This window comes from Parus major, chromosome 19 (assembly GCF_001522545.3).
Source record: "Parus major isolate Abel chromosome 19, Parus_major1.1, whole genome shotgun sequence".
Lineage (NCBI taxonomy): Eukaryota > Metazoa > Chordata > Aves > Passeriformes > Paridae > Parus > Parus major.
In genome coordinates this window covers 2405977-2431011 of record NC_031787.1, presented here as the reverse complement: position 1 = coordinate 2431011, position 25035 = coordinate 2405977, and the positions used below count along the sequence as shown (strand labels likewise).

Sequence of the window (25035 nt, the reverse complement as noted above, 5' to 3'; positions counted from 1 at the left end):
CACAGCGCTGCTGCTTGGAGCTGCCACAAGTGATAAACATTCCCAGCATTTTACTGGAGCCAAAATTAATTAAAGCAAGTTTCTGAAGAGGAGATTTCTTTCCCATAAATTAAAATGCATTGAAAGACTAATCAGAAAATCAGAACTCAATAAGACACTTTAGAATGGCCTTTTGAGGGAAAAGATTTAATACAATCTCTAGCACAGCAGATGTGTTATTTCCACAGAGGGGAGTGGGTTTGGGCATAGGGGGCTGCCTGGAGTTTGCAGGCTCTGGGCTGGATGTGTATTCACACAGTATTATTAAACAGTAACTTTTAGATAAAGTTGGAGGATTTTTTTTAGAAAGAGCCATCAACAAATCTGGGAGGAAATACTTGGTGCTGTTGCTGAACCTTGCCTGACAAACCAGTGACTACCTGTGTCCTGGGCACACCAGGGTTTTTCACTGCACTTGCTCTTTTTTGGTCCAGTTTTATACAGGTTGAAAGAAACCAGGGCACCATCATAGGGAAATTTTTCTGTAATGCAGCAGCCACTAATTTTTAAGGTTGGGACAATTTCCTGCATAACATGGAGCACAGACCCTCTGACAGGAAATCCTGCAGTGAGAACTGGTTATCCTTGCCCCATTATCTAGGAAAGCAGCTGGCTGATAACACAGGCCACCACAGTGGTACCTCAGCAGTGAGGAGAGGTGCTGACACACTCCTTAAAGCCAGCATGGACCAGCAGCAGTGCCTTGTCAGCAGCACATTGAGCTGGGCTGTGCTGGGCTGACAGCTGAGCTGGGCTCTCCAGGACAGCCCTTTCTAAAATGACAATTTAAGGCACAAGGCTGCCCCTCTTTAGTAAACTGAGGGGGTCAGAAATGGAGCCTGTAGTGTGCTGAGCTGCTTCAGCCCACAGCAGGAGCAGTTGTGCCTACACACCTGCCCCAAGTCCTACAGGGAGCTACACCTGCCATCACCTCCTGGAGCAGACAGGGCCTGGATCACAGTGCTTTTGTTTCCATCCCAAATGGCTTCAGCACATCCCCAAGTGCTGCCTCCACCATGGGCAGGCTTTGCCCAGGGAGCACCATCACCAATCCATACCTGGAACCTCCCCAGTAACTGCCTTCTCTTCCCTGTTTGCAGCTGCCAGTGAAGGTGAGGACGCTCCTGCTCCCACCGTGCCAATCTCAGTCTCGAAGCCCTTCTGGACTGGGTATCAGTGGATCCTTCAGCTCCACATTCCAGAGGGGTTCTCCAGCACCACATCCATCCCACGGCTCCAGCCTGCGGGGTCAGGCACCCGGAGATGAGCAGGGCAGCCAGGAACAGGCAACTTCTGGAACGTGAGGACACTCCCAGGGTCCCCTGAGCCTGGAAACCAACTGTCCACTGGACCCAGAAAATGCTGCCCAAGTGAGCAACTGTAGATTGTGTACATGGTTTTAGTTGTAGCCAATGAAGTCCACATTGTTTTTAGGGCAGCTGGTGTCCTATGGAATGCTGCTGCTCTGCCAGCACTCCCACTCCCACAGACTGCACTAGTTGAGGACCTGTTCTGTACATCACCTTTTCTTTGACACTGAAGGCTTGATTCAGATTATTATTTTTTATTTAAATATGTTATAAGATGTTTTATCTCTGCTGAAGACATTAGATGAGATATATATATATATATATACACTTAGATGAACAGTTTTTATTTAAACATTTGAAATCTGGAGCTGCCTGTGCAACCATAGCAGACAGTAACGTCCACAGCTCTCCTCCTCTCAGTGCCCTAGTGCCAGGGCCTGCAGGGGCACCACAGGAAAACTTCCAGTGGGTGACTTGTCACTGAGACTGAGCAATGGGACAGAGGAGAGAGTTTCACTGCACTGGGTGTGCTGCTGGTTGCCACAGAAATGCCCAGAAGAGTGTTGGACAGAAATCCCTACGGGCTCTAGAGTTTTCCATATGCTAAATTCAACCTTCCTAGGAGGTTCACAGGCTTTTAAAATACCAAAATCCACCTGGCTGGATGGCTGTACCTTGGGCCTGGGAGTGCAATACTGCTGTGCCAGTGACCTCGTGCTTTGTTTACATGATACCATATCACTGGGATGTCAATGCTAATTCTCCCTGTCAGTGTTCCAAAGCAGGTGGCTGAAACTGCTTGGGCTCCTGCACAGCTGAGCCTGGGCTGTCCCACAGCACTGTCACTGGGGTGTCACTTGTACCTTACAAAGGTGCACTTGAGAGCTTTCAGACAAGGCCAGTGCCTCGACTGGGTTGGACTCAAATGCAGAAGCATGTCATGGTGCCATTCCACTGGAGTCTGGTTTCCTGTACTTGGCCTCCACAAGCCAGATTTATGCTGTGTCAGCTGGATGGGGGAGGAAGGGGAGCACAGGGCCCAAGGAGGGCCAGGCTCCCACATGAAGGGTTCACCATTCCCTCTCTTCTGAGCCCTCTCTCACAGTTCAGATCCCCCCTCCAGTTCAGCACAACTCGAGCAGGTGAAAGCACCTCATTCTTGTGCTCATGGCTCCAAGTGACTGCACTTGGGGTCCAGGGAGGGCTAAATCAGCTCAGGAAATGTCAGACCAGGACTAGATGTGAGTTAAGGCTGGAAGCTGCTGTCCTGGTTGTGCCATAAGATTACTCAGGCACAGGAAGGTCCTGTTAGTAAATCTGGGTTCATTTCCCATTCCCTGCCAGGATGTGTTGGGACTTACAGCACAGCATTGCAGCAGAGATGGTTCAAATTCCAAGTGCTCACCCCATAGCCAGGCTGGGGTTCCTCTAATCCTTTGAGCTTTTCCTCCTTCAGACCTCACAGGACTCCTCTGCAAGGGTTCTGTCACCTGAAATTCCTTAACAATAGCTCTAAGACTTGGCTAAAGACCCAGAGCCAGAAGTGTTCCTCTAGTGCCTGAGCAAGCAGGTGCTAGAAATAACAAAGCAAAGCAAATCCCAACAATGCTTCACTTCCTACCTCGTGCCACTATTTACACTTGGAGGGGAAACACAGCCACTGTAGTCTGGGAGCCAAACACTTGGCTTTAAAGGCACATGAATTTCTGATTCCCATTAAGAAATTCCTTTTTAAGCTGTTTAAAAAGAAACAAAAAGCAACCCAACAATCAGTCATTTCATCTCAGAGACCAAAGAAGATTAACCACATTTCCCAAATTGCTTTTCTGATAGGCTCTCTGTTGTAGCATTTGCTGTCAACAAAATGGAACATTTCTGCAAGGTTCAGAGATTAGGAATTCTCCTTAAACTTAATTCTCAGGAGTCAACAATGAAAAGGGAACTGTTCTGTAATGTCACTGGCAGTCCTTGTTTGTGACAGGCTCCAGTTCCTGTCAGAGCTCAGTGCTGGTTTTATCCTTTGTGCACATGAAGGAAATGCTGTGGATTCTGTTCAGACAAGGGCAGAGGGAAGGGAGCAAACCAGGGAGTAAGAAATGAGTCCTGCCTTCACCAAGGGGTCCCTGAATCTCTGCTCCCACATGTTCCAGGCCGAGGGAGACAGGCTCAGGCTTCTTCCAGATCCTTGCTGCATTCACCACGGTCTGTGCAAGTGTCCAGAGGCACCAGGGAGGCTCCAGCTGCCCCTCAGTTAATTACCAGGGTTTTCTTCCACTCCACTCCATAAAGGGGATTTGTTAAAGCATTAACTCCCCCCAGCTGACCCTGCACTGGCAGTGAGGTGGTTTGTACAGTGTGGGAAACTGAGGCAATGGGACCTGCCCCAAGAGGCAAGAGAATGACCCCAAAGGCATCAAGCTGCCAACCCAAGGGGCTCCTGCTGCCACCACTCCTAGAGAGGGTCTGGGTGGCCCCAGGAGCCTCTCCCCCTACAGTCAGGGTGACAAAACCCCATAAATGTCTGGCTGTGCTCTGGGAAGCAGAGTTCTTCCAAGCTCCACCCCAAATGCTTCTTTTCTTGTCCATTTGCTTTATTGTCTGGTAAACCAGCACTTACAATCACTTTTACCACGTGATGTACGGGAGTATTAGTGTATTTTCTTGTTATACAAGGGAGGAGTATAAAATAGTTTTCTGATTTCTTTCAGAAGCAAATGACTATTTTATTTTTTAAGAGCAATTGATTGTGAATCTCAGAGTATAAAAAAAAAAGATAAGCCAAATATATACCTTTATGTAAATTAAGAAATAAAAGTATTTAAAAGGTTCCCCCTGGCTCCTTTTCTTGTGTCACCTCCTGGCTGTGCACTCCTGGTCCCTGGGATAAGGATGCTCCAAGCTCCAGCAGCCAAGAACTTACCTGGACATCAGCCTGCCTGGAGTTTATTGAGAAGTAACACCAGGAGCAGGGAAGGTGGTGGATTACAGCCTCCTTTTCCCTCTGAGCTGGATCCAGCCAGGATCAGAGCTGAGGGAAAGGAGTCAGTCTGGGCTCCAGCCCCATTCAGGCCCCTCAGCACAACTAAAGGACCTGGCTGATGGACTGATGAAAATGGGTGGTGTGGGAGTCACGGGTCAGGTGCTCAGGAAGATGGACAGGAAGCCAAGAAATTAATTCCCAAGTGGTCCCACAGTGGGGATCAAGGCTCTTGTCAGAAACAGCAGCTGGTAAAGCTTTGGCCTTGTGCTTTGCCCTTCCCAAAAGGAGTGACAAGCTGATCCACACGAAGCCTTCACTGCAGTGACCCTGGCAGGTATCCCAGAGCAGCTCAGCCGGGCTCTGGGTGCCACAGCTGCTCTCTGCAGGCGGGTGAAGATTCCCTCCCCAAACTGCCTGGAGAGATCCCTCATGCAGCTCACTCTTGCCCCCCACCCACCACACCTGCCTGCTATGTTCCAACAGCAGAGGCACAACACCCCAGGATGTCCTACTTACAGGCCCAGAAAGGAAGAAATCATTACTGAGCCACTTCAGATCTGCAGTCCCTCGTCCCCTTCAGAGTCCCTCCGGATCATTAAACCAGGACAGCCGTGACCTGCTGGCCTCTGTGTGCTGCATTTGCATAATACATGAAAAGTCACCACTCGGGACAGCTGGAGGGGCTTAGCTGGGATTGAGGTTTAACGAGGCAATGAAGCAGCTTTCAGCAGTAAATGGCAGAGGCAGGGCAGCATCCCCAGTGGCAACGGGCCCATTTGGAGCAGAGGTGCCTTTTTTCCCTGGAGACAGGATTGGCAATAATTGCCAACACCTTCTGCCTGGGAATAGAGATTTGCAGATCTTCTTCAGGCTGCAACAGCAGCTATTCCAGTCAGCAGCCTACAGCCAGCTCCAGATGGGTAAGTGCTTCGGGAGAAAAGGTCCAGCAGGGTGAATTGCTCATGGAGCACCACACAGAGCAGGAACCAACCACCTCCTGAAGGTCTGATCTGCAATCCTGTCCAGGTACCTCTGCAAACCCTTCCGGGGTTGGAATCCAACAGTCATCAAGGGTGGGCACAAGGAGAGCTGCCCTTCACCTCCTGCCAAGTCTGTGCCAGTGACTTGGAGAGTCCTGAGTCTGCCAGCTCCTCATCTGGGATGCACGAGGGCATCATCTTCTCCAGGGCAACGCCACAGTGCCCCTCAGCCCTGACCCCCAGGGTGCCCGAGGGAGCCAGCAAGTGAATGCAGGCACAGGAAGGATTCTCTGCTGAACTGTGGCCACAGGAACTCTGGCCATCACCTGCTGTTCTCAGCAGCCAGCACACACCTTGGACATGCAGCTCAGCCTGTGGGATCAGTGCTGGGACAGGGAAAGTGGAAGCTGTGGGTCTGCAGTGGGATGTGTCTGTGCTGCTCACAGCTGCTGTCTCCCAGGAGTTCTGTGCCATTTGAGCAGAGAATCATTGCAGAGGCAGATAAAATAGCCAAGGGCAAACACAGCCCTTTGCAGCTCTTCTCTCACCCCCTTCAAAAGCAATATGGCATTTCCAATGCCCTTAGCTCTGGCTGGTGGTACAGACCCACCTGCAGGATGAGAGCTGAAGTCACAACAGGCACAGCCCTGCTCCCAGCCCTTCCCTCTGCCAGGAGCCAGCACCAAACTCCTGCAGCAGGGAGGAGAGCAATGAAGCCTTCAGAGAATCACAAAGGTTGGAAAAGACCTTCAAGATCATCAGGTGGAAGCATTAATCCAGCACTGCTCCCTCGGATGTTGGAGGAGTCAGGGCCAGGCACCAAGACCTGGCATCCAGGAGAGGGGTGCCCTGCAGGTGAGGAGGAGTAGGGGAGGTTTTAGTAGCAACTACAGCATGAGGAGCATTTTAAACACTTGGAGCCTCAGCTCTCAACAAGAACCAGGTACTCAGTGCATGGGAGAACTTGATCCTGGCACTCTCCAAAGGGATGATGGCATTCCAGCATTGAGGAGCCTGAGGATAAATAAGCAGATGCAATTCCAGGCAGTCACCTTCCCAGTTTGCTGCAGGCCTGCTGTTCCAGGTGCCTTGCATGGCTGCACACAGGCTGCTGGCCTGGCAGAGTGGCCAATCAATCAACCATTTCAATTGTTTCACTGATTTATTGATGTCCCTGCACTACCACAGGGGCCGTGACCCCTCCTGCAGCAAGAAGAACCAGATCATGGTAGTTACAGACAATACCAGAGTGGTCAAACTGGAAATAGCTGAGCCCAGGGTTTTCCTGTGCAAACCCATTTAACCCCAGGCATTTTGGAGGCTGCATCTCCCACACTGGAAAAGCTGAGCACTGGTGGGCCTGGGCAGGACAGGGATGAGCCTTTAGGAGTCACTTCTGAATCTCCCACACAGGCTTGACCACTAACTCAGCAGTGCCAGCACAGCCACCCCAACTACCCAAGGAATCCAAACCAGATTCTTCCTTCTGCCTTGGAAAATCAGAGACAGGATTCTCTGGCACTGCCAGAGAAGAGAGAGTGGGCATCTCCCAGAGCCTGGAGGGTTTGTCACCTGCTGAAGCTCTCTGTGCTCTAGGCTAGGCCCTCCACACAGGCCAGACCCAGAGCTTTAGAGCTCAGCATGATGGAATTTATTAAAAAGTCATGGAGAGCATAAAAACTATAGATACTAAAAATATTTCAACAGTCTCCTGAGCCATGCAAGCCATGCCAGACCTGGCTGAGTCCATGGAGTTTAATCCTGCAGCACTGGAGCTTGTTTCTCTTTTCGTTTCTTCTTGCCTTTGTCTCGCTTCTGCTGGGTCTCCTGGACAACATTCCCCTTGGTCTTCTTTGCAGCTGGAACCTGCTCAGCCTCATTGTCTGCAGCACCTTTTCTTTTTCTGTTTTTCCTCTTCCTTTTCTTCTTCTTCTTGTCAGCCACAGCATCTCCTTCATCAGCAGTGGGGAGGTCTCCACTGCCTGCCTTTGCCACTCCGTTCTCCCTGCCCACCCTGTTTGGATGCTTTTTGCTGCCACCAGGCATGAGGCCTTTCCTGTGCTTGGGGGTTTCTGTTCCCAGGGGCTGCTCCTCTGGGGCTGCTGGTTCTCCATCTTCCCCTGCTGCCACCCCGTTCTCCTGGATGCCTTTCTTGCGATTCTTGCGTTTCTTGGTCTCTGGCAGGAAACCTTTTTTCTTCCGCTTCAGCAGCTCTGCTCCCTGTGTGGGCTTACTGGCTGTCTTCTCTTTCTTGGGCTTCCTGCAGGGAGAATGCCAAAAATCAAGAGCAACTTAATTTACAGCCAGGGAACAGTGTGATCCAAGTGACAGGCAGTCCACGAACAGGCAGAAGCACCAGAAAGATGCAGGAAGCACAGGATGAGGATGAGTGCTGTGAGGATGAGTCTTACCCCATGGAGCTGGGATAATGCCTGCCTGTGGCCCTGGCTTTCTTGGTTTTCTGACAACAAATGATGAGGCATCAGACATGGCAGTCATGTGTTACAGCCCTTTCCCATCAAGGACAAATCCCAAGATGTAAGCACACAGAACAATGAGACCAGAATTATTCCAAAGCATTAATGAGTGTCTCAACCCCACCAACCAAGGAGCTGCATTAAACTCCACCCTGAATTTGCCTTGACTTCCTTTCCCTTCCCACCTCCCCACACCACTGCACACCAGCAGGACAGGCAGGCCCCCAGACAAGGCACAGTGCCAGGCACACGTACGTGTAATTCAGCCAGCGCATGACGTTCCAGTAGAGAGAGTCGAGCCGTGGTGAATTCCCAATGTCTTCCAGCTGGTTCAGAGTGAGCAGCACTTTCTCCACCTCTGTCAGCTTCACATTCAGCTTCTGCAAGAGGCAAGTAGAGGCAATCTGCAGAGTGAACTCAGGAGGGGCACTCACAGCAGCAGGGCACAGGCCATTCTTAGGGGAGGCAGGAATTACCAAGTGAAGCCCCAGAACAAAGCTTTACTTCTGCTCTTAAAGCTATTAAGTCTGGTTTTGGGAATCATGATTTCTGGAGTTCAGTGGAAAGAGCAATCACCTGGGGTAAAACCCACCCTCACTGTACCCCAGGTTGTATTTCTGCTGTTAAGAAAGCAGATGCCACAAGCGTTTGCTGAACACCGCACAGATTCTCCTCTGGAGATCAGCTCATAAAGACTATGGATCACTCCTTCACACAGGAAGGCTCTTCTGCCCTCAGATCCACCCAGGCATTCCTTCTAGAGGTACTTTTGGTAGGAAATGAGGTGGAATGTAGCAGTCACATGGCAAAATCCAAGTGTGACATTTCAAAGATACTCAGAAAACAGCCATTTGTCACACACTGGAGCAACACTCACCTGCCCTGTCACAGTTTTAAGGAGAAAGTTCAACAGCTCCAAGCTCTTGGCAACTTTATCTTTCTCAGCCTTCATGATGGGTTTTCCAAGTGTCTTCAAACACTGCAAATTAAATTAGAAGATTGAGAAGAAAGACACATTAGACAGGGAAACAAATCACACTTCACAGGAGAAAGCAGAAAACAAGTAATGAATGGCAGGATTCACTGGTCAGCAAAGTAATTCTGGAACACAACCCCCACCAAACTCTGGAGAAGCTCAGGAAAAGACTTGGTTAAAGCTTCTGATACCCAGTTTTATTAAGAAACAACTGGACAAAGTAAGAGCAAGCAGTATTACAGAAGCACAACCTTGCTGCTGTCCATAGTTTCTAAGCTAAAGCACAACTGGAGATGCTTTGCTGGAGAAAAAGAGGTACAATAATCCCTGTGCCCACCCTGGAAAGACCAAGAAGCTGCCAGACAACAGACACACCTGATGGACCACAGCTACTCAGCTTCAGGAGCTGGGATTTACACATAAAGCATTACTGCAAAAATCCATTAAGACTTATGCCCAGGAAATCCCAGGTGCCAGCCTATTCAGGGCTTGTCAAGCTTAAGTTCACTGAAGTAACTGAGGGAAAAATCTCCCCTGTGTTCTCTCTGTGTGCTGCAGGGTTTCTGAGACACTGAAAGGTCTGGCTTAGAGGAAAATCACACCACAGATAGGTCAAATAAAAGCCAGTTATTTACAAAAAGGGCAGAAAATAGCAATGAAAAGGCAGCTGGATCAAAGAGCAGCCCAGTGGCTCAGGGGCACTGATCCTCTGCCTGCAGCTGGTCCTTCAGCCCTGCTTAGGGATGAGGTCTTTCCTCCCAGCTCTGTATGGACACACCTCAGCAAACCCCACACAGACCACAATAATATGAAATAGGATTTGCAGGGACAATTGTGCTGTGGACAGTGGCATGTCCCATCTAATCCTGTTCCTCTAGAGAAGGCTGCACTTGTGGCCAGGCCCTCCTTTCCTTGAGAAGGACATTCCAACACAGCCAGGGGGCAAAGCCCACCCCATTCTCAGCATCCTCAGATCCTCAGGCTGCGAAGTCCCTGCCCCAAACGTGTACCCAGCAGTGGAATGTCACTGTCCTCTCACAGATCCTGAATTCCAATCAGACTGGAAACAATTTAAGGACTCAGCTAACAACTCTCCATCTACATCAGCATAAAGCTGCCAAATAAAATAAAAAAACTTTGGAGACACTGAGAGACGTAAGAAATCTATTCCTCAAAGCAAATTCTTTAAGTAATGCCACTCACAACAGAAAAATAGTGATGCCCAGCAAGAATGTAGGGAACACTTTCAGCATAAAAAGTGGGGAGACAAGAGAACATGTCTGCAAAAACAGCAGCCTTCAAGTAGAATTATTCACTGTCTGTACAGGCTCCACACTCTGGGAGTATCTTTTTTTAAATAATAAAGATACAGTTATTTCCTGTTGAGGATGGTCCACTCAAGCCCTGTATTAGAAAGCCATTCTGCTGGCTGGAATTCAAGCTGCAACTTCATCTGGCTATCAATAACTTGCTAATTACTCTCTCCTGATATAGACAGATGCACTGCAACTCTGTATTCCAGAGCTGTCATTAACTCCAAGGTCACACAATTCCACAGCTCTGAAGTCTCCCAGGTAAAAAGAGACAAATACAGGGGGTGTGATTGGAGAAAAAAATAAATCTTCACATGTAGGATATAACACCCCATGGCTCAGGCACATTCAGTTTAGGCTTACCACTAATACTAAAATAATAATAAACAAAAAAGGATGATTTACATAAACATTTTCTTTGTAATTTGAAGAACAAAATATTACCAGGCTAACAGTCCTCCCTGTGGTTAAATCACCTTTCAGAGAGACTATTAGGTTGAGATCCTTATTTTGCTAAGCTGTGCACAAGTTCACAGTATGAAAAAATCAGCATGGACTGTCAGCTCCTTGGGACAAGAAGAATCAGGACAGTGCTGTGAGATGGAGCCAAAGTCAAGTCAACTGTCATTTCATCTTTTCAATATACAAACACTTTAGAATTAAAAAGGTGTTAAAAATAAATTGCATTTTCTCTTCACTGTACATGAATGATGTAGACAACTGCATTTATAAATCCTGCTGGTTTGGCTCTGCCTGTTTTTGCTGCCCTGGTGCTTTGAAGGGTTCGAAATAAATCCTACTGAAGTCAACAGAAAAGTCCTGTAGCTCTGAAACAACACCTGAGGGGCTGATTTTCAGCAGTACACAAGTTTTCAGGTGCTGGGGAAACTGGGACGTGCATCTAGTGGGGGGTACCCAACCAAATCCATGCAAACCTGTGGGAAGAGTGGCTGGCCCAGCTGGAGATGGAAAACATCACTGCTCTAAGTGACTAAACATCTATATTAAAAGCAGTGCTTTGCATTAATCTGGAAACAGAACCACACTTCCACCAGTATAAATAGCCAGAAGCAAACTGGTACAATTTAGATGCTCTGCAAACAAAGAGCTCCCTACTGAAATGGATCAATTTAAAACAGCTCTCAAAAGACCAGGAGGGAACAAGGAGGGTGAGAAAGCCAAAGAAGCAGCAGGTAATTCATTCCTACAGACTTGTAGAGTTTTCTCTAGCCCAGAAGCAGAAGGATTGGCTTCAAGAAAGCTGGTTCAGATAAAGTTTTACTGTTTCTCCACATAAGCCTCTTCCCTTCTGCTACAAAGGGTGTAAAACAAATCTGCTACTAAAGCACAAAACCACCACCACCATCTCTGAATGTGGTAGGTTGAGACAGTCAAGCCTCCCTAAAGACTTGAGCCCAATTCCTGCTCAGCCTAGATTCACTTATTTGATCTCCCCACTCAGAGCACTTCCCATCAGCATTCCATCAGATGGTCTCTCTGATGAGGCACTGCTTCATTCTCCTCCCAACAGCAAGGATGGAGCATTTGTTTCCACGGGATTTGTGTTATTTGTGTTAGCATGAGACACCAACACAAACATGCTCACTCTGGTTATGTAAAAGAAGCTGACTTTGGGCTGGGACTGCTGGCAAGCCTGAGGAAATGGCTCCCAGGGAATGAAATCCAAAGCCTCTTCAATGGTCCAAAAGTCAAAAGCAGCTTTCCCAAAGATTTATATAACTTAATCTCAAGTAATTATAAAACTTCCTGCACACAGGGTACCAATCACTGTCTGCATGCTGTGTTCTGCTCCCTCACTCAGGTCCCCGAGAGGAAATCAGCTCTGCCACCCCAACTGCAGAGGTTAATCATTTTACAGGCCCACCCTGATTTTATTTGGGGAATGTACAGAATCAAATCATAAAATCAAAGCAAAAGCTATTATGTAACAGATGGCAAACTGTAACACATGGCAAACATGCCTTAAAAAGAGAAGTAGTATTTCGGTCCTCTGCAGCACCCTTGGGAGAGCCTTGAACACTGATCAGATCACAAACACTTGCACAAGGCTGGTAAAGATGTGTTTTACATAGCAAGACTGAAGCACAGAGCAAGGATTTGCTTCCAGCTATGCTACAGGTCAGTGGTGGAGAGTGAAAGGAAAACCCAGAAGAACTTGTCTAACCACCTGTTCTGTGATTCTCTGCCATGTGCTGTTCCAGGGGTATCCAACTCCCTCTCTCCCTGGCCTCTGAAAACATTACCAGCCCAAGGGTCACACAACTCAATTACACAATACTAAAAGCAGAGACCACATGATTTATAACCAACAGCTACACTGGCATCATTTGCTGATTTATGTTGCTTTTCTCCCATTTTCTGCTTTTCTTACTCTTCTGCTTCAGGAACAGCCCATCCCATTTCACAGGACATCTCAGTTACAGCTCCAGCTCAGCAATACCTGTGATGGTTAAATCATGTCTGTACATCTGAGCTGTCAGCAAATCTGGGCAGGTCATTTTCCAAAAGGAAAAACTATGGAGGCAATTTTCACAGCTGGAACTCCCATCTCACCTCAAGCCAACACAGCTCCTGCCTCACCCTACGTGGATTCAGCTGGCAGAGATGGTTTTGTCTTATGTCAGACATGCTGCTTCCAAAAGCCTCTGGCTGTTTCTGGAGGAGGGCATTCCTGGATCCAAGGTTCTCTGCTTCTCAGATTTCTTTAAGAACTGCACACTGCCAGCATCTTAACAATCAGTGGGTTTTTATTATAATGCTGTACAACAATGGTCTTCAGGTAACTTCCACATAATATGGAAAAGCAAAGGGAAAATCAATAATAAAGTTTGTCTCTTCTTATGATGTACTTATTGCAGAAGAAAAGTAAAGGAAACGCTAAGGAAACCACTGTGTTCAAGCCAGAGGAAGCAGTTTTAACAAGTTTTCTGAGGGCTGTTTTGAAGTTCACAGCCATCAAAACATGTATTTTCTGGACTATTCCCATTTCCTTGGACTTTCACATCATAACTGGGAGTTTCAGCATAAGCTGGGAGTTACACAGAACACCTCAGTTCAGGAGGGCAAGCTGGTCCCTAGGAAATGCACGACAAAAAATGGTAATAAAATTATGTATTCAGAACCTGGAACTTCCTGCCCTGAATCTGTCAGTGAGTTACTACTGAAAAATTGGTACAGGTTCAAGATCTCTCCAAAGCCAAGACAGCAATTTTGTAACATATAAAAAGAAAACATAAATATATCTAGCAAGGGAAGCAAACACCAAAACGTGCCTACAGTGACAACCAGGAGAGCTGAAAGATCAAATTGAGAGATGCTGGATAGAGTAAAAAGAGTGTGTGGGCTGTAGTAGCAGAGATCCCTCACCAAAACTGAGTGAGAGGTTCCTGTATGGAATGGGGAACTGGATCTCTCGGGCTCTGCAAGTTCTTCACTGTGTTATTTGGGGCAGGCTCACAAGAGTCAGCACAGATGACCACGGGACAGAGATGTGTCCAACACACAGGGCTGTTCTGAAGCCAAGTTAAAAGACAGATTGTCAGAGGTCAGATTGTCCATGCACAAAAAGGGTCTCTGAGATGTCTCAGGAGACCCAAGTTTGATTCTTGGCTCAGCTCCCAGCCCAGGAGTGTCACCTGTAAAACAGGATGAACGGCTTCAGCAAACCAAATCCATTATGTCTTGGGTCTCTGCAAAATACCTTCTCCATTACATCAACAACTCACTGCTTTGAACTTCCTTTGTAAAGCACTTTGAGACCAACTGATAAAGAACAAAGCTCTCCAGGAGGAAGATGTTTCTGTCAATGTTACAGCACAATAGGTGAGCTCTGTCACTTACAACATGAAGCAGCTCTCTTTCTTTATACCATGAACACAACTGAGCCATCCAGACCCCCAGTTAGAACAGACTCCAACAACTGTAGCAAGATTCTGCTTTGTGTGAAGTAACTATATAGGACTTGGGAGGTGAAAAGTGTGCCAGAGCTGTTTTTCTGCTTCCTCAGCTTTGCAGTGCAGGGCTGTGGATGGCACTTTCTGCCCAAATGACCCAGCAGCACAAGGCAAGAGCACCAACAGCGAGCAGGGCTCTCACACCAAGTCAGCTCCAAAGTACCTGATGGGACATGGAGACCTGCCTCACTGACAGTAAGGAGAGGGCAAACATGGATCCCCCACAGCCACGTTTGTTTTATAAGCATGCTTAAACAATTTGGGAACAAATAAGGTCAAGTTAGCTTATGTAAGCACAAGAGCCATTGCCTTGCAGCAGCCAGAGCTGCTATTTCAGGAATCTGTCTCTTCACTTAATGTTCCTGGCCGTTGATTCTCCCTCATCTGCCTCTTAGCTTTGCCTGCATAATTCAGCGATATCCAAGAATGCACTTGTCTCACATTGCTTCTCCCCCAGTTCCAGCTCATATCACTGCCTAACCCATCCCAGATTTCCCTGGTGAGGATGCTCCTCAGCAAGGGATCTCAGCAGGTCTGCAGTGCAATCCCTGAGGCAAGGCAGGATAAGCAGGCAGACACCAGGAGATAATATCTTGTCTTCTCTGACAGCCTTAAGCCTGCCAGGGCAATCCTGCACCTGGGGAGCTACAGCCTCCTAGCTGCAAATGTGACCCAGGACACAGAGTGTGGCAGAGCCTTCAGGTGACAATCTCCTTGTGAGCAACAGCACCGCTGGAATTACAACAGCACATCAGTTAAAGAGTTGCAAACCTCTCCCTGGGTCAAAGAAAGGCACAAAATTCTCAATTATCATTTTTTCCTCTTAAAACAGCTATTTGTGAAGGACAGTGGCAGGAATGGCCAATGGAAAATACAGACATTTCAAGCAAAGGCAGGGCAATAAATATCATTTTCCACAGCATCCCACAGATTTCAGTCCAGGTTCTCATAGGTAAGCACCCACACCTGCCAGCATCTACTCACACACTCACCTCTAAAATCACAGCTGACCTAGAATGGCCCATGGAAACAAGTCTCAGAAGAAAAGGGATGAGACTGAGCTGCAGGAGAAACTCAGAGTTCTGCAAACATCCTCCCAGTCCTCCAGCTAAGCAGGAGCATGTGAGGACAGCAGTGGCAGGAAGGGCTGTTGTTTAGTCCAAGCTCTTCCCAAACAAACTTATCCCATAACTTGAACATCAGACCTGGAACTTCTACCCAACCTGCAGCTTCTCCATCAGCCAAGCACACAACTTCCACCTGGAGATTCAGGTGAGTAAACTTTCAGCCAGTTATTTTAGTGGTGGAATAGTCCCTTTGACAAATACATACTTTCTACAGGTTCTAAATTTGCTCAGTTCCCAAGCTCTGACTTCTACTACAAGAGATTTTTTTACCATTCTTAAAAGGGATCAGTGACACTGTGAATATTGTTTTACTGCACCATAGAGCCACTACACATTTTTACACCTCTTACTCAGAGAAGTGAGCATTTCTACACCACCAGAAAGACACAGAATTCCTTCTGCAGCTTTAGAAAGTCTTTCAGCACAAGTGCCAGCCTTTGGCTATGAAGCAAAACCATTATGTGGAATATCAAGTCCTTGACCCCTTTCTAACCACAGCAATATTTAATGTGCAGCTGCCCCAGCCCCACCAGCTGGGTTAAGTGCATGAGGGAAGCAGGAGGAATGGAGACAAAACCCCCACATGTATGAACACCAACAGCAGTTTGTAAAAAAGTTATCTCAGGACTTTTTCAGGCCAAAAAGAGAACCAGCAGCTATATGCTACTGCCACTTAACAGTATGGGAAGCATCCTGCCCACAGGGTAAACCTTGAAAAACCCAAACAAACTGACAGAATTTCTCAGGAATTTTTCTTTAAACACACATGGCCACAGAAGTGAGAGGCACTGAGGAAACTTTAATAGCAAAGCTCATTATAATCTTGGATGGTTTGCAAGTTACTAAACTCTCCCTGACAAGAACAACATAAAGGCACTGTAAATGTTTGTGGTTTCCCAGTGAATCACTGCGTTCTGCATGCATTCAGCTGCTAGAGAGAAACATGGAAATGACCAGGTTGGGAGGAGTGGCAGGTTTTATGTAGCTGAGAACCAAAATCATACCTAACTCCACCCATTGGATTCCTGATGTAATCTTTAAATAAAAAGTATTTAATTAAACTGAGGATCCAGAATTGTAAGCAACATCTTTAAATTCCATGTTTTAAACCTGCTTATATTTTGTCCCTCCTCGACAGAAAGAAACAGATCTAGTTGCTCTGTTTCAATACAGAAAATTATAGAATAGCCTAAATTACCATATAGCCAGCATCTGAGTAAATAAGTAATGAAAGCTACCCTTAGAAAGAGGTCATTATTACAGTTCCATAGAAACTCCAAGACTGGAATCTCCCATGTCATCAAATTTTAGTCACCACATCACAACATTAATTTGGCTGCTTGGCTCCCCCCACATCAATCCACAAAAATAAAAGTGAATGGCATTTCCTTCTTCAACCTCCTGTCCCACTGCTCATCTCCCACGTAACAGCTGCACCCAAACATTGTCCTCAGGTACAATTTGCCACTGACTCAGGAGCCCTGCAATCTCTGTCACTGTTTCTTATGCAAAAAATATTTTCCAATGTATTTTAAGGTTTCCCTGATGAACAATATTAGCAAGGGAGTCTGGTCCAGAAGGCCTGCAATGCACCAGGGACTGAAAGTCCAGTGCATCTCAGCTCTACTTTTGTGGCCCTGAAGTTCATTCCAATACAGAGCTTGCATTATATATCCTGAAATTAATGTTCACAATACTGTTCTATTCTTTTTTGATCTGTATGAGTGTATTCCCAAAAATTCAAGTCTCCCTTTTGGTGTCATCTGTAGTTCAAACATGTTGGAGTTTGTTACCTCTGTCACTTGGCTGATGCTTCTGCTGATCAAGTCCTCCCACTCCTCCTCTGTAACAAAGAGCTTCAGTTCATGAAGTAGCAGAACTCTGTGGAGAAGCAAACAGGCCATGGCCTGAAAGAGAAAGGGGAGAGAAGAACATGAAATTCCAGGGAAGGTGTTAGCCATGTAAATTCCCTGCTAAAGTAAACAGCTACACACCATCCAGGGGAGGTCAGCTTACAGAGGCTGCATATCCTTACCAAACAAGTCTGTCACAAACTGATTTGGATTGGAAGGAACCCTAAAGATCATTTCATTCCAAGCCCCTGCCAAGGACCAGAACAGGAGCAGGGACACCTTCCACTGTCCCAGGTTGCTCCAAGCCCCATCCAACCTGGCCTGGGACACTGCCAGGGATGGGGCAGCCACAGCTGCTCTGGGCACCCTGTGCCAGGGCCTCACCACCCTCACAGGGAAGAATTTCTTCCTAAAATCCAACCTAAACTTGCCCTCCTTCAGCAAAAGGCTCTGTTTGAAAACATTCTCTAGGTTGTTACAGAGTCACCCCTCAGGACACAGGGTGATGGGTTTTGGTTGAATGCACATGAATAAAAGGTCAAAGGGGAGTGGAGGGATCATAACAGTTCTAGATTTAGGCATGAATATCCAACACATGCTTTAGCAGCTGCTCCAAGGGCACCACTGTCAGTCTCCTCAAGTTCTCAGGCAGCACCTTTGAGTGACTGCACCCTTTACTGTGCCCTGTCCAGTGCACTAGGCACAAATAATAAAAAATAAAAGCTGTCAGGATAGCAAATGCTTCATTTCAAAAGCATACTAGATGGGAACTGCTGTTCAGAGCAGCACTCAGCCTTGCCCTGGAGTCAAACTTGCTCATTAAGCCTCTACATTAACACAGCAATGAAAGGAATGGCCACTAGAAAACCAACAGTAATCTGAAATCTTCTTACATATCCTTTTCTATTCCAGAATTCCTATTTTAAAGCTTTCTTAGGTACAAAAGAAAAATGCAGCATTAGTCAAAGGCAAAATAGAGAAATGCATAAAATACAGTAATGAGGATTAGTACAAATAGCTTAGAGGACTTACGGGGGAATTTTTTGTAGCAGCATGGAGTTAGTGAGCAAATTCTACTCATATAAAGAAAAAAATGTTGCCTCTAGCTGCCATCACACAGACCAAAATTGAATGCAGTTACAAATATCAAAAATCAGAAGGATTTACAAGAGCTAATCTCATCCAAAGAAAGCAATGGCTGCTGTTCTTTAACCACATACCACAGAAAACAAATGAGCAAAGTTTGTAAAGCTCCTTATGAAAGACATCACTGAGATTAAAAAAGTCTGAGACCTCACACATAAAAGCAACCTGGTGATACCCAACCTGGCCTCCAGGAACCCCTTGGGTCAAACAGAAGTGACCTGAAAAACATGGAGCAGTAGGCTAAAAACTATTGGGTCATTTCTGGGGAGCTATTTACTGAATAATTCAAAGTGAGCAAAGAGAAGAAATCCCTGGAAGTCCTGAGCCAGAGTTGAAGGCAGTCAAACAGAACACATCACAGGTTCAAGCAGGTCTGTGTTTCCACACAACACATTCCAGGCTTCTGGGACAGACAGGATACTGGAACACAGCTTCCCCCCTGTGTCAATATATGATTACCCTAAACTCTTGGAAAATGAAAAGAAGACATAATTAAGTGAGCCATAAGGACACAAGATAAATCAGCAGCAGAACACAGATTAGCATCCATGAGCTCTGATGGTTTTTTGTTCTTCCTGTAATGTTCAGCTACAGGAGTGAAATGCTGGTGGGGAATACTGGAACTACTGAGACCAGAGAAAAGAACAGGAATGGACTCTGTGCAATGCAACCAAGCCTCCTTCTCCCACACTGAAAATAATAATCAGAAAATATGCCCATTTTCCTTCTTCTCTCCACAGTTAAGGATACAGTCACAATTGTAAAAAATAATCTTAAACATGACCAAGAAATCTCTCAGGAAATCATCTGTGACTCTCCTTTCTCCCAGCCCTGGCCTTCCTCTTGAAAAAACCCCAACAACCCATCCCCAAAGCTTTAATTTTATCAATTTCTATTTAACTTTATTTATTATTTATATATTGTAGTATTGAACACCCCTCTGACACTTCAAGGTACTCACACACTTTGGTAAGACCAAGACCAAAACTAAAATTGTCCCCCCAGTTGCCTCACCCTCACTGCTCCTCCCAATATTTTCCAAGCCAGTTGTCTCCTCTGCATAACAAATCCTCAATTCAGAAGAGACTTGCAATAGGATTTTCTTGAGGCAATTCAGAAGGCAGCTACAGCATAATGCAGCCTATTTAAGGAGACTTTGCTGAAGTCTAATTTAATAATTTAGGAGATTTAAGAGCAGCACACATTTAAAAAAAGCCCATGTTGCCTAGGCACTGTGTGCTTTTAGCTGCTGCCCCTGCTACACTAGACCAGGCTTGATGTTGCAAGAACAAAGGTTTTCATCTTTTGAGAACATTTATCAGCAGATAAATGAGAAATTGGAATTCCAATTCACTCAAACATCAACCACTTAAGTTGTGTTTTCATGCAGTATAAGAAAAAGGTACTCACACATAAGTAAAATTGTTAGCTTGGAATATTGAAATAAAAAGCATTGTTAAGCAAAAATAAAAATTTTAAAAAAATTTTAAAAATTGGAAATTGTACTGGGTTGAACTTTGAAGATTCATTGTTTTTGGAAGCCCACCAGCAGACCTCTTTTCATTTTGCAGAATCCACTAAGAGAGGCATGATGACAAGAGAGAGGGCACAGTGCCCTTGGGAAGAGGGACAGGGCTGGAAACCCTGTTCTGTGCAGAGGCTGCTGAGAAATCCTGCAGAGCTACCTGAACTCCTTCCCTGTGCTTCAACTTTTGCAGAGTGGCATTTCAACATGTGCCAAGGGAAAGCAGAAAGAGAAGCAGCCAAACCCCACTACTCCCACACCCCCATACTACAGCAAAAATGGACCTGCCACTTAGTACACAAACACTTGGGGACATCCCTGTCAGTGAGCAGAGCCCAGATTGGCATTTCATTTCATGCTGCAGAAGCCCTAATCTTTTTTCATTTGCCAACAAAACACCCTTCCACCACACCTCCTAGTACTCCCACACCAAGATCCCATAACTCACAGTAAACACAACATAAATCATCCCCCAGAACTTCAACAGGATTCTATCCTGATTTTTTTTTATATATTTTGCAATATTAATATATCTTGAGTCCATATGACTGAGAGTCACTAATTTTATCACACCACAGCCACTTCTTCCCCTCCTGTGTTTGTTATGCCATTATTAAATATATGGCAATGACCTTGTCTCCAAGCAAACTTTCCCCATTTGCTCCACACAAACACCTACTCCTCAAACTGTTGGAGGGGCTGTGTTTGGGAGGCTGAGCACAACACATTTGGGTGGTTCAATCTCTTTTTAAAAACTATCAACTCACCTTTTTAAAACTATCAACTCCCCATGTGTCAGATGGCAAGTTTAGTTTAGTAGGCTAGGAAATTACTCAGAGTTGGAAAATCACTGCAATATGGTTTAGATCTAACTCAGCAAGTTCATCCTACACACAGGGCTGGAGCACCTCCTTCCTTGGACAGCTCTCACCAGCTGCTGTGTCTACAGCAAGAATTAAAGTTTATGTGACCTTTTAATTTTCTTATTTCTTCCCAGCAACAGATAAGAATGTTTCCTCCATTATTGAGGATTTGCTACATGATCATCAACACAGTCATCTAAACAGTAGTGAGCAGAATAAATACATACTAGACCTCCAGAATCACAATAAAGAGGCAAACAGAAGCTTTTTCATGTTCTGCTTGTGCTGCACTGAGTATGGTGGAATATAAAGATAACAGGGCAGTGTCTCTGTGCCAGTCAATTAATGCCTGGTATCACTATGGATTTGTTTGTGGGCAATGCAGACAACTGTCTGCTAGACACTTCTGGCAAAAGACAGAGAGGCCATTAGAAGGCACAAAGAAGTACAACAACAACAAAAAAACCTGTGTGAAGGAAAAATAAACAAATAAACAGCTCACAACATGCATGATGCTCCCAAGAGACCTTGCAGGTTCAGTGACAGGGGTCCCACATTCAACTGCACACCCAGTTCTCAATGCAAATACAAGTGAGAACTCATGCCATGGGATTTCAAGCACTCAGCTTTAAATGAAAGCAGGAGGACCTGAAAAATTTAAACAGACCTTTTCAAATTTTCAACCATTTCACAGAAGTAAGAGAGAAACACAGCTTAGAAAGCAGTTCCTCTGGGAGATGTGTTTTGCTGTGGCATCAGACACATTTCCAAAGAACATCAGAGACTATTTACAGATGCTGTCAATGTCCTCCTGCTCACCAAAGGAGAACGTTTTTTCTGTGCAATCCTAGGGCAAGAAACACTCGAAAATGAAAGGTTGGGATGCAATAATGCACAACCATCCTAAAGGTCTGGGAACTAAAAATCTCCACACAAAAATGTAGAGCACTCTGGCTCTGACCCAGCAAAGCATTTAAGCATTCAACTGCTTTCCCTTCAACTTCAGTGGACAGTTTACATGTCTAGAGCTAGTTCATGGCACAGGGTTTTGCTGGCTTGTGATGAAATAGATCAAAAACCCCCAAGAGCCCACCCATAGTTCAGCTTCACCTTGCAAAACACAGACTCTCCTTGACCACCACCTTACACAAAACAAAAACAGGAACAGGACACTGACTGGAGCCAAAGCAAGTCAGTTTGACTGAGATTTTCCAGCTGGAAATGATTTCTTTTTACTGAGGAGAGGGCACATACTGAACCAAGGAAGATGAAAAGGATGGATTGGACAGGCAACAGCTTCTCCAGCACTGCATCCCTTGGATCTCACTGCCTGTGGACAATTCACCTTCTGAAGGTTTGTCCTCCAGTGACACCTCTACAGAGGACACAGACACAGGGTGTCTGACCTGTGCCAAGGGACAGAGGATGCTCTGGAGGAAGGGAGCCTTTCTCTCATGGCCTATTGCCCAGCTGCCTGCCCAGTGCTCATTCCTGATGCAAACAGCTGAACTGGTGCTGGTTCTTATCTGGGGAGGTTTATTTTGCTTCATTTTTAGTAACAGCTTATGCAAAATGTTCCATAAGAAGCTCTTCCTCTATTACCTGCTGGCAGCTATCTGTGAGCACACAGGCAGGGCACGGTGCATTAATGTGGGGATCCATTCCTCTCCCCCAGCATGAAGTGAAATACTCACAAACACTCACACAGAGGGGTGCTGGCTTCTGAGGTTTTGCAGCACTTTTATTGCTCTTGCTGTATTAAAGTTTAATTAATTTTTAACTTAGATATTTACAGAGAACATAAACTGTTCAGAAGGACAACTGTCAACTAGCCAAGACCTCTTTGGCAGGAATTTTGGATTATATTTTTCTTTCTGGTGATGGCAGCTCTGGCACAGACTTGCTTCAGTTCAGTAAAATTATGTCTATGTATGTCTGATCCCTTTGGGGAGACTGCCAAAGTACCAAGATTAATTAGCAACTTACCTAAAATACACTCTGTTAGATAGATCTTAAAGGGTTCCTTGTCACAGACAGCTTTATAAAAACACATTCTGAAATACCAATGAATCTCTATGACATAAAATGACATTTTGAACTCTGTCTCAGTGCCCATTCTCATTTCCACACTAAGTAAAATTACTTTTATTAGTTTCGTGACAGCTCTGCACTTACATCAGCTCTGCGGAGTTCCAGCCAAATCACAGAAAATAAACTCTTGATGGACAAATACAGCCTCATTATCCAGCTTCCAGCTACTGTAACATCCTCAATCAATATAGCTTTGAATGTAAATAAGAAGGCAGGAATGTATTCAAATTGATGTGTGACCACAGTGCAAAAGTAATTGCAGAGGCTCTTAGCAATTGTGTTGATGTGTACACTCCCAGTGCCTTTCCCAAAGGAACAGTGGATGGGTATGAAACCATTTCTATAAATCCACAGAAAAAAATTCAGATTAGAAGGGATTTTAAGTGTCTGTCACGAGCCAGATGGAGACAACACCTTACTCCTGGCAGTAGTAATGTTTCATTTATTAGTGCTCACTTCCAAACTGGTTCCAATGCTGCTGGCCAACAAGCTGGACTTCTCAGGGAAAAGCACAGCTGCTCCAGGCCAGGCTTCCAGAGAGGCTGTGCTTCAGCCTGTTTCCAGCTGGGAGCTGGCAGGTGCCCTTGCCTGCAGGAGCCTGCAGCAGCAGCACACCTGGGTGCTGCAACACAATGAGCCACATGTTTTCTTTCCCTCTTCATCTGATCCTCACTCTCACAGAGAGTTTTTAGGGTAGAAACAGTTCATGGACTCATCCAGTCCTCATACATAGGAATGGGAGGATACTGCAGTGAGAACCTCAGCACAATAATGAGAGCAGCACTGAGGGGTTTGTGCTGCAACAGCATCAGCCCAGGGATAGCCCAGGACTGCACAATTACAGAATTAGATGTTACTGTAGCTCTGCTCATCAGACCAACACAGCTAAAAATAAACCAGGAAGACATTCCTCACCTAAGGCTCAGGAGGATTCTGGTATGTAGCTGAGTCATGCAATAATCATTAAATTAAACACATCTTGATCCTTGGTTTATGCTCCATCAGCACAAACTAAAAAACCAAGCTTTTGTGCATACTGAAAAAGCAACACTACGCCCACTGAAACAGGCACAAGGAAGTGTTCTGAAGGTCAAGGTCTCCTGGAAAGCAACTGCAGCAGTAAGAATGAATTGTCCTAAGAAAGGAGGAAGTGAGGACTAGCTCACACACATTCTTCTCCAAACAGAATTTGAGAGAATATGTTTAGTGCTTGTGGAAGACATCAGGCTGACAGGAACATCCTTTATCCATGAAACAGCACAAGCCTCTTCCATCCTGTCAGCACCACACACATTCTGCTGGCTAATTGCACTTGCCAGTGAGATCATCTGTGCCAGACACTTATTACGATTCACTAGCACCAGGACAACTCAAAGGGACAAGGCAAATTCCACTTGTCATTTTCCCATAGCAGTTATCCCTGTATCTCTCTCCCCAGCTGCCATTTGTACCTGAGCTGCTCAGAGCACAGGGGTGTGACAGCACCTGGTTACTGCACTCCAGGAATGGAACTTTACTCTGGTGTAAGCACCTTGTCTGTAAGGGAAAGTTCTCAGATCTGCCTGGATCTACCAAAAGATTGTGATGTGAGCACTGGCCCCATCCTCCTACCACTAAAAACATTTCTGCAAGGACAAGGTCACACTGTGACTGATTCTTTGGACCTCAGTCCACAGAAGTGCATTCAACAACTTAGATTACACTGCACTATAGAGTCATTCTTTACCTCTTTCTTCCTTTTTAACTTACAGCACTTCTCCCACACTAAAGGTCCTCTTGAAAAGCTTCACAGTTGCTGCCTGCAATCAAGTGATTTTGTATAGTTTCTAGTCACTTCTTTCTACAACAGAGAGCACTGCAAGGACACATGGCAGGGATGAGGCAGGCCATAATCTGAGAAGACAGTACAGCCTTAAGTTACATGTTGTTTTAATGTACATATGGGATGGCAAGGATCAACAAAAGTTTGTGAAAGGGATCCCAACTGCTACTGTAGAAAAAAAAAAACAAAATAAAAAAGCCCACAAACTGTCAGGGTGTGACACTGATAGCTCAGCTCTTTTCCTCAGGACCAACATTAACAAGACTGGTTTTGTGTTTGGGCTGTTTACTCTTCCTTATCTACATTACATATTTACAGACAGTGAGGAGTATGTACACTAGGATAACATGCTACGAAATGGAGAGCTAAGTATCTCTCCAAGGTCTTTTAAGTGTCAACATGCTTAATAATGAAATGCCAAGTAACTTATTTTCACTTGTAGCCCAGTAACCAAACACCTGTGTCCTGCAATACGAATTCTTCCACCCAATCCCCTAATGTTACCCAAAAATCCTAGAAGAAGGAGAAAGGGACAACACCTTAAATCCTCCATGTTGTC

General features: G+C 45.7%; 2 protein-coding genes across 3 annotated transcripts in view; one reads left to right on the top strand and one right to left on the bottom strand.

The window, feature by feature from the left end:
- SPNS2 (sphingolipid transporter 2) overlaps window positions 1-4178 on the top strand; it is a 116978-nt gene extending 112800 nt beyond the window's left edge. For both annotated transcript variants that reach the window (XM_015646810.2, XM_015646809.2), the window contains one exon: window positions 1140-4178. Coding sequence is in view for 1 of the 2 variants with exons in the window: in XM_015646809.2 (XP_015502295.1) it covers window positions 1140-1149 (10 nt within the window). In the remaining variant the exon portion in view is untranslated. The remainder of the gene's footprint in view (window positions 1-1139) is intronic.
- A 2279-nt stretch (window positions 4179-6457) lies between these two features.
- Window positions 6458-25035, bottom strand: part of MYBBP1A (MYB binding protein 1a) — a 39085-nt gene continuing 20507 nt past the window's right edge. The window contains exons 24-27 of the mRNA XM_015646807.3: window positions 16970-17083; window positions 8664-8765; window positions 8042-8166; window positions 6458-7569 (exon numbers count right to left, since the gene is read on the bottom strand). Coding sequence (XP_015502293.1) covers window positions 7065-7569; window positions 8042-8166; window positions 8664-8765; window positions 16970-17083 — 846 coding nt within the window. The 3' untranslated portion in view covers window positions 6458-7064. The remainder of the gene's footprint in view (window positions 7570-8041; window positions 8167-8663; window positions 8766-16969; window positions 17084-25035) is intronic.